The sequence below is a fragment of the Carassius carassius genome, chromosome 1, assembly GCF_963082965.1.
Source record: "Carassius carassius chromosome 1, fCarCar2.1, whole genome shotgun sequence".
NCBI lineage: Eukaryota > Metazoa > Chordata > Actinopteri > Cypriniformes > Cyprinidae > Carassius > Carassius carassius.
In genome coordinates, this window is record NC_081755.1 from 20,818,648 (window position 1) to 20,828,204 (window position 9,557).

The following is a 9,557-nucleotide window of genomic DNA, read 5'->3' on the forward strand; positions in this document are numbered from 1 at the left end:
AAAAGGAGCATATTCGCTTCTCTTAAGCTACTTTTGTGAATGTGCACAGTATATAATAAAGCGTGTTATTATTAATTCACTCCTGACCGTTGCGTACAACGTTCAAGCAGCAGAGAGCAGCAGAGTTCATCCGGCTATGGCTGGTTTTACAGTCAGAAACTCTTCTACACCGTCGAAAGATGAACTTTTTCACTAAAACGTAACTGAAAATTGTTTTATATTCGACGCATACTCTTAAGTATACTAAAATGTCCGGGTTTCGGCTTTGTTTTCCTGTTGTTTTCAAACTTTCTGATGGAAAAATGACTGACAAGCAGTTTGACCAATAGCACGCAGGTATTATACATAAGCGACCAATCATGTGCAAGAAGGCGGGATCTACAGAGAACGGTTAAAACAATACAAATATGCTTAAGTTACATATAATGTACGGGGACTGCAGAGAGAGAAATATGAGATTTTTAGTCCATTTTGAAATTCCTGGTCACAAATGGTCACTCTAAATTAGAATTAAGTATAATTATATAAGTTGTCTAAAGGCTAAAGAATTTAAACATATAATTAAGAATGTCATCAGTTTGATTCATGATTCATTATGGTTAACAGCACATTATTACAAGAGCATTGCTAGTTGCTCTAATTAAGACGTGGCCATTGCTGGGCATTTAATGGTTTTTTGGACGACTGAGCTTGGCTGGTGCTTAGTTTGGGTGTTCGATGAGCTATTCTGAGCATTCAAGAAGCTGCCATGGACTCTAATTGGGCATGTGAAAACTATCCTCTACAAATCCCTTCCAGTGCATCTCAGCATATCTCCAGGCCTTCCCTCGGCTAACCTCGTGCCAAGAGCGGCCCGCAGGACATCCCTGACTATGAGTGCATTATCACAAGAGCTGCCCGGGAGGACATCCTGCCAAACCAAAAAAGAATCAGCTTCAAAGACATGTTACACCAAAACTATATTTATTCCTCGTTTTTCACTCTTCCCCAGAAGTGCATTCAAGATTGTACATGTGCACAAGCCAGTGGGCTTGAAATACAACATCCAACTAACACAAACAGTACCCTCGTCCAGACACAGAACTGAGTCAACTGTCCAAAGCCAGTCATAAATATGATCATATATAAAAAATAGAGTTCGGCTGAGAAAGGTGTGAGCTGTTGTGAGTTCTGGTTCCTTGATATTTGAAGGGTCTTGGTCAGATGAAAATTTAAGCCTTTACAAGAGCAGCAAACTCTGTGAGATGAGACAGAGATGAGACTAGCGTTAGGCAATTCTGCAAATATCACCAGTTACATTTTCAAATATCATTAGTGTTGGGAAACTGCACTATTGGTCGTCATCCTACACTACAGTGGCACTTCAATGACAGTGACAGAGCTCAAAAAGAAGAAGGGTGAGAGAGTTTCGGATCGGTTAATGGCAGTGTCACTTGCCCTACATTACATGTGATTTTCTTTTTGTAATATTTGGTTGTAAATTCTTTTAGTCAGCTTTTTAGCTAGGTAAAGTCATCTAACGGACTATCATAGATGTTATTAAAATCGCAAGAATGACTTGTTATAGTCTTAATATCCATAAGAATGGGTTTTAAACAAGGTTAATGCAAATTGTCCTTGTAAAGAAAACTTAAAATTAGAATTATAAAGCGTATAATAATGAATAATATCGTGAGTAATAAATATAAACATGTGCATATGAATAAAAGTGTAAATATTAAATATATAAGTTAAAATAACATAGAATTGGAAATTATTATTATTATTTTTTTAATTCACTTGGTGGCATCCATTAAAAAGGTTGAACATGTTATTGCAATATATTGCAATATACATTACTGGATGAAAAATGAATACATTTATGTGTGGTACATGTACAATAATAATAAATGTTATTTCACAATTTGCACATGAATAAATACATTTAAGTAGATATTAAAACATCTAAAAAAATTATATATATAATTACAAATTCCCATTTAATTTCACATTTTTTTAAGAATGGATGGAAAATATTATTGCAAATTCTCTTTGTAAAGAAATTGTGTGGAAAATGTCTAATAATTTATCATTTGTAAAATGTCCATATGAATGAGTACATATAAGTCATTTTTTAATTATATATGTAAACATATGAATGATATAAAATATGCATATGAATAAATGTGTAAATATATATGTACAAATTACATATACAGTGAAGCACGTTTCGCTTTATTATTTGCACTTAAAATAAATTTATATTTAAATGAATTTTAAAACATGTATGTGTGAATTTATATCTATAAATGTTTTTTTAAAAATTCACCTGGTTTGAAAATATTATTGCACGTATGGAATAAATACATGTGTGGAATAAATATATATTTTAGTAAATATTAAAATATATATGTAAAAAATGTAATGCAAATCTCCGTTTTTAACAGGCCAGTATAAATGCTGGCAGAGCGAGTCAAATTAGAAAATAGCTGCTGTCAAAATCTGCTGAGCTCTGAGTGATGTTATGCTGTGATATTACGTGGGAAGAGATGCTAAATGAATAAAAAATACCACAGGCAACTTCAGGCCATTTTCCTTCGATTTCCTCTGTCATATACTGTACGCTTTATATCCAAGCCTTCTCAAGCTCCTCTACCAAGCCTGAAAAGCACTCAGGAGCTCAGACTTCCTTTCCTGACTTCCTTTCTAGGTCTCATCTGAGATGTAAAGTGGTGTTAAAATGGCATTGTTCATGTACCTTCAGCTCCAATCTTGCCATCACCATCACTGTCACCAGCAGACAAGAAGGCCTTGGTCTCTTTGTCGGTCAGAGCCCTGGCATCAGCCTTGAAGTTCTGCAGGAACAGCCTACAGGAAGAGCACAGGCCTGTTATTAACCCTGCGACCGCCGCTCTTTAATACTGATTTATTAGGATTCTCACTTCAGCTCCTCCTCCTCAATGAAGCCGCTGTTGTCCTGGTCAATGATGCCGAAGGCCTTCTTGACGTCATCGGCGGACTTGGCGGACAGGCCGACCTTGGCGAAGAAGCTCTTGTAGTCGAAGGAGTCAGCAGCTGCGGGTGCAAAATCGGTTAGAAACGTGTCCGGATTTCATTTGATCCAATTCTGTTGTGATGCTCATGAGCACTTTTAGAGACTCCTACATACTCCTCAAAGGTTTGCACACACTTAGCTTACTTAGATTTTTCACATTTAAGAAGTAATCTAAAGTCAGTCATTAAAAACACAGAAATTTTAACTGTATTGACCGAAAATGTAACTAATAAAAACCATCATTATGTGGTGACCTGCAATTGTTAAACTATATCTATCTGATTTCATCTATGGAAAAATATAAATGAATGTAGAAATGAATGTTTTTGCTTGATTTGGCAACATTAAATCATATTTATTACTCGGATAAAACCAGTCAGTTTAGATGTTACCATTTTAGGTTACCGTTTTTTTTTAAAATAGCATTAAGGGAGTCCTTGTGTAATTTAATATTTGATCCATTTGATTTGAAAAGAAAAAAAAACTCAATTTCTACGAAACAAATTTCAAGCATCTAAGTAGAAGTCTTTGGATTATGTTTCCAAATACCCCAAATATAATATGATATAATATAATATAATATAATATAATATAATATAATATAATATAATATAATATAATATAATATAATATAATATAATATAATATAATATAATATAATATAATATAATATAATATAATATAATATAAATGAGTTTCCTTATATGCTGGAAACGTTTCTCTCAATACTGTCCAATTAATTTATTTAAATATATGATATTTGTTATAATCTAATTTTATTATGTAGTTTTTGAAAGAAAAATACAAGTTAAATTTGAACAAAATAATCAGAAACCTTTAGATCTGAAGTGTTAGATTTTAATTTAATTTAATAAATATAATATAATATTAGAATAGATCAGATTATAATTTAAAATGTATTTAATATTCATGTAATTTAATTTAATTGCAAAATTACTTTCATACTATACTAGCATAGCATAATTTATAAATGTTATTAAATATCTTAAGCATTATTATTATTATTTTTTTTTTGTCTGAGTCTGTTTATTCATGTATATGAAATCTTTAGATTAAAGTGAAGTTATTAGTAATAGCTCAAATGAACCTCTTTGAAATCATTAGCAAACTCTGCAGTGCTTCACAGACCTTCAGTTCACACGTATTAACAAAGTCAGAAGTGTCATTTGATGAATATGTCTTTATATTTGCCTGTGCATGAACTGCTGATCTGTTATGTAGTTGCTAATGACTTCTCCATGGCAGTTATCATCCAGTATTTACCCAGCAGTAACATGAGATCATCACATGATGTCTTACCCTTGCAGGCAGCGAGAGCAGCATCCACATCAGCGGCGGCGAGCATAGCAGCAACGGCCATTGTTCTGGTTCTGATTAAGCTGCAAAACAGGCAAAATACGGAATGAGAACTCCCAAAACCCAATGCATCAATAACTAAGTTCACACATCTATCCACACAGGCATCAGAGACTCCTGTGACTCAGATCCATCAGCAAGAGCCTGATTCTCCTCTTATACAGATGCAACAGAAACATTTGCACATAACACTAAAGCACTAAACATCTATATACAGCAGTTATCCTCAGCGTCGAGTCTAGTGTCCAAGGTCTCCTGTTTTTAGCCTCTGCATCCACAGCGGGATGCTCCTGAGGCTCTCCATTAACACACCATATTCCACAGGCCCTGTCTGTGATCCTAAAGTGTTAATATGTGGACGAGCCTCTGCTGCCCCATGCATCCGCTGCGTGGACTCACCTTGCGCTTGTCTAAGGCGAGTGAAAAACCGAAGGAGTTAGTCGAGGTGTGACCCGGGCTTCTGGAGGTCCCAGCTTATATACCCTCAGCCTCCCCATTTACAGGAATTTGAAGCTCAGTAACAGATACTGCATGAGGGTCCTACGTTAGGAACAGGGTCGAAAAAATGTGTCCAGTAGTCAAGTTGGGCTATTTTTAGTTTCCCAAACCATGTTCAGAACCATGTGTGGGATCCTATAGATCATGAGGCCCTCCTCCCTCAGCCAGCTCGGGTTTAACAGACGTCTGTTCCCACCTTTGAACAAGATGTTTACTTTTATTTCATCTTCAGTCGGACATTTCTGGACGAAAACACATCTGGTAGCACTGAACGTGTGTTTTGTTTGATTGAGCCGGATCGGGTTTCTCTTCCAGGTTAGAAACTCTGGACGCTGTGGCGCAATAAACGGCTGTAAATCATGTCATTGTGTCATAAGAATAAAATGCACACGCACTTAGGGGCTTATTATGATCAATACTGAAACTTTAGCAGAAGTATGCGTTCATGTCGCAGGCTGGATTTAGAGATAGTGTTCATATTATTCAATTTTCATGGAGCACATTCTCCACGCAGTCTGAAGATGAAAGCTTCATAACACCCTTCATATTTATTGTACATTAAATGAATTGTGCAGGAACTACTTTGAAATCATTTGTATTAAGAAATTGCTGGTATAATTCATAAATTGATACAAAGAAATGGCATTTTCAGTGTCCTGGATAATCTTTGTTTTATTTACAATTTTGAAAAAAAATTTTTATTGGAAACCATATTTTTTATTATTTCTTATTTATCTTTATATTTTTAAATGACTATTATTTGTATTTTTTTTTTTGTAATGTTTGTAGTGCTTTCTTTTCCTTTGTTTGGATGTTTATGTTCCCTTCTAAAATTAAAATTAAGTTTTTATGTCAAATGTTTATTTTTAATTATTTTATTTTATTTTATTTTGCCATTTTTGGTTCCACAAAGAACCGTCCAGTTCAAGGTTCTTTAAAGAACCATCTCTTTCATACCTTTTTATAATCTAAAGAACCTTATTTCACCTTTAAGAAAAAAAAAGAAACTTTGGTGAAACAGAAAGATTCTTCGGATGAAAACAAAAAAGGTTCTTCTATGCCATCGTGAAGCACCTTTATTTTTAAGAATGTATTTTATTTTATTTTATTTTATTTTATTTTATTTTATTTTTGTCATGTCCTGTATTTCATACACTGTAAAAGTATAAAAGATCACATGAGGCCAAGCTGGATAAAAGAATTCCTGTATTTGGAGACTTCATTTTATTCAGCAGTTTCATATATTCCAAGATCAGTAGTTACAGAAGCAAATTTTGATATATTCCCAATTTTGCACATTTACTACAAAGACTTGTTAAACATATTTTAATAAGCAACTCACATTAAAAAAACAATCCCAGATAGGCTAATGCATACAAATAATAAGGGAGAATCATGAAATGAAGTTCAAGTCAGCAAAGACATTCATTTTCATTTCAGCAAGGCGCAGAATTCTGAAAAAAAGAAGAAAAGCAAGAAAAACAAGTGAAATGCTGTCCTAAATATTTGATACTGTTCAGATATATTTAAACATTTCTGTACACTCTGTGAATATAAAAGTGCAGTTATTTCTACAAAGACAAAACTATCATAGTATTAAAGGAGTTCCAAAATGTTATAATATAATCAACTATAATCCAAAAATTTTTTCTGTAAATATGAAAGTGCGGATGCTTCTTACATGCAAATCTAAGTTATTTTCTCAAACACCCTGGCGGAATGACATGTTCAATTGACCTGGGAGAGAGTGAATTCCCAGTCTTTCAAGACAATTAGTACGTCTGTACATTTTAAAGGAAGCAAAATTGGTCTAATTCTCATTTGTATAGCTGATTAGTCCCTCGAGCTGACACAGGAGCCCTGGTTTCTATAGGAGTACGGCTCCCTGGGGCCTAAGAGCTGATTTGGATTTACCTTCCATGCCGATTTTGCCGTCTCCGTCACCGTCGCCAGCGGCCAGGAGAGTGTTGGTCTCGACCTCTGTGAGCTCTCTGGCCTTCGGGCAGAAGTTCTGGAGGAAGCGTCTGGAGACACAATCAAAGAACAGCATGCTGCAATTCAACCACTTATACTAATAATACAATCCAGGAATAAACATAGTTTTGAAGAATGCTTTACTTCAGCTCCTCTTTTTCAATGTATCCGCTCTTGTCCTGGTCCAGGGCCTTGAACACCTTCTCCCCGTCTGAAGCAGCTTTACCTATCAGGCCCACATGTTCAAAGAACGTCTGGTAGTTGAAAGTCCCTGGGGCTGAAAGACAAAAATATGATGAACAAAATCGAATGAAAGTTCCTTCCATTCAGATTCCATGCCATTTCTTTATAATAAGCTGCGAAATGTACAAGCAACTTCTAAGTGAAAACTGTTTCTAGAGCACATTTTGCTCAGTGATATTGTAACTTGTTCATACTTTTTAACTGAATAAATTGTTTTCACAATGATCATGCACGAGTAAATGCGTTCAAAAATGCATAATTACTTACAATAAAATCGAATAGATGCAAATATTTTTATTTTAAACCATGCCATGATTTTTTTGCAAATTTCTTACCTGTTTAATGTATGTTTGACTGATGATGAATATGCATCACTTATTAGTTTATGTTAAAACTGTATGGAAATTTCATACTCTTAAATTAAGGCCTGTTTTTATTTTATTATTTATTATTATTATTATTATTTATTTTATTTTATTTTATTTTAAAAGGCCTGACTTTGGCATTGATGTACAATGGACTACTACTAGTTGCATTAATGCTAACTCAATATGACTGTATAATAATTTTTAATAAACGCTACGATACAAAAGCAAAAACGTCTCTGTACCTCATTTTCCCCTAAATGTTACATATTTCTTTAAAGCTAAATAATTAGTCATTTATAAGTACATATTAGTACCTTTTTATGGGTACCGCTTTGTACCCTTTTTTCTAAAAGTGTAATTTGCATGTGCATGTGATTAAAAAATGAATATTAGATATGTTGCATTGGTTTGGATGACATATTTTTGTGTCATTTGTGATGAACAGTTAAAGTATGATTGTGATCTGTGTTTCTGGAGAGTTTGTGTGTGTGTTTGGATGCTCGGCACAAACACACTGGTATCCTGGTGGCAGCTGCTCCCCAGTCTCCGGCTGCCTGGATACCTGGATCTACCCATCCCCAATGCCCAGGACTCACCAGCCTGTGGGAGTCTCCCTCCGAGCGCACATGTGTGTGTGTGTGTGTGTGTGTGTGTGTAGCTGTAACTAAAGCAGCTCTTTATGTTGTTGCTGTTGTGAGAATAACAAAGATGTTTAACGTGTGTAAGTACGTGTGTGTGTGTGTGTGTGTGTGTGTGTGTGTGTGTGTGTGTGTGTGTGTGTGTGTGTCACACCTTGACAAGCCTGGATGGCAGCAGCAATGTCATCTTTCTTCAGGTGTCCTGCAAGTGCCATTTTTCCTCAAAAAACTAAGTACCACAAATACGAATTGCAATTAGAGATCCAATAAAATACTAGTATATGCATATGCATGTTTTATCTGAACAGGGAAATTTTCACATAAGCTTTTCGGTTGCACTTTATTTTACAGTACGTGTACTTATAGTGTACTTACAGTGTATTTATCTAAGAAAGTTCTGGTAATACAAGGTAACTACATGGGGTAGGGTTAGGTTTAGGGGTAAGTTCAGGGTTAGTACCTAGTTATTACATAGTTATTGTAATTACTATAATAAGTACATAGTATGTACATGGGGAACAGAACTGTAAAATAAATTGCTACCAGCTTTTCTGTCCAATTTGAATGCACCAATAAACTAGTATAAACATCAACATAAATGCTGCTAAGCTCAAATTTCTTCTGATCTTGGGAAAATGCAAATAACTTCTGTATTAATTCTGTATTAAAATTCTGTAATTCTGTATTCTGTATTAATTTCATGTTAGCTGTATAGTATAGAGTATGTTAAGAAGCAGGCACTCACCGTTGGACGCGCTGTGGAAGTGATGTGATGTGTGCTCCTCTTCAGGTGTATCTTCAGGAACAATGGAGAAACAGAGACCCTCTCCTGCTGTTCTGGGACATAAAGTGCTCAGAGAGCGTGAAACCCGTGCCCTTAAACCCAAAGAGGCCACAAAACACCTCCCTCCTCATTAGTTAATGCAAGCAGATCATCTCTAATAGCTATTGGTTTGAAAGGATGTGATTTTTGCATATGTTTATGAATCACCACTGAGACCTGTGATGATGCTGGGAAGGACATTTCTTCTGGTTTGTGCTGAATTGCAAAACCAGATTACAATGAAAAATCACAGTCATATACAGGTGCTGGTCATATAATTAGAATATCATCAAAAGTTGATTTATTTCACTAAATCCATTCAAAAAGTGAAACTTGTGTATTATATTTATTAATTACACACAGACTGAAATATTTCAAATGTTTATTTATTTTAATTTTGATGATTATAACTGACAACTAAGGAAAATCCCAAATTCAGTATCAGAAAATTTTAATATTGTGAAAAGGTTCAATATTGAAGACACCTGGTGACACAGTCTAGTTCTGTAGGATACACAATCATGGGCAAGACTGCTGACTTGACAGTTGTCCAAAAGATGATCATTGACACCTTGCACAAGGAGGGCAAGACACAAAAGGTC

The 9,557-nt window shown here is 34.8% G+C and overlaps 2 protein-coding genes across 2 annotated transcripts; both read right to left on the minus strand.

Annotated features, from left to right (window-relative positions):
- Positions 1-946: 946 nt before the first annotated feature.
- LOC132141387 (parvalbumin beta-like) lies at positions 947-4,924 on the minus strand. The gene is made up of 5 exons (XM_059550853.1): positions 4,811-4,924; positions 4,355-4,434; positions 2,922-3,054; positions 2,738-2,847; positions 947-1,237 (listed from the first exon to the last, which is right to left on the minus strand). The coding sequence occupies exons 2-5, from the start codon at positions 4,413-4,415 to the stop codon at positions 1,212-1,214; spliced, it is 330 nt and encodes a 109-aa protein (XP_059406836.1). The 5' UTR covers positions 4,416-4,434; positions 4,811-4,924; the 3' UTR covers positions 947-1,211.
- A 1,173-nt stretch (positions 4,925-6,097) lies between these two features.
- Positions 6,098-9,016, minus strand: pvalb5 (parvalbumin 5). Its single transcript, XM_059550864.1, has 5 exons — positions 8,878-9,016; positions 8,287-8,361; positions 7,028-7,160; positions 6,824-6,933; positions 6,098-6,363 (listed from the first exon to the last, which is right to left on the minus strand). The coding sequence occupies exons 2-5, from the start codon at positions 8,345-8,347 to the stop codon at positions 6,341-6,343; spliced, it is 327 nt and encodes a 108-aa protein (XP_059406847.1). The 5' UTR covers positions 8,348-8,361; positions 8,878-9,016; the 3' UTR covers positions 6,098-6,340.
- Between the last annotated feature and the right edge of the window lie 541 nt (positions 9,017-9,557).

What these genes read in the sequence shown, in the direction of transcription:
- LOC132141387 (XM_059550853.1), bottom strand. Translation starts at nt 4,415, where the DNA reads ATGGCCGTTGCTGCTATGCTCGCCGCCGCTGATGTGGATGCTGCTCTC. An exon ending in ATTGAGGAGGAGGAGCTGAA is followed by an intron (nt 2,848 to 2,921) that starts GTGAGAATCCTA and finishes CTCTTCCTGTAG; the next exon opens with GCTGTTCCTGCAGAACTTCA. An exon ending in TGGCAAGATTGGAGCTGAAG is followed by an intron (nt 1,238 to 2,737) that starts GTACATGAACAA and finishes CTCATCTCACAG; the next exon opens with AGTTTGCTGCTCTTGTAAAG.
- pvalb5 (XM_059550864.1), bottom strand. Translation starts at nt 8,347, where the DNA reads ATGGCACTTGCAGGACACCTGAAGAAAGATGACATTGCTGCTGCCATC. An exon ending in TGCCATCCAGGCTTGTCAAG is followed by an intron (nt 7,161 to 8,286) that starts GTGTGACACACA and finishes TTTGTCTTTCAG; the next exon opens with CCCCAGGGACTTTCAACTAC. An exon ending in CGGCAAAATCGGCATGGAAG is followed by an intron (nt 6,364 to 6,823) that starts GTAAATCCAAAT and finishes TCTTTTTTTCAG; the next exon opens with AATTCTGCGCCTTGCTGAAA.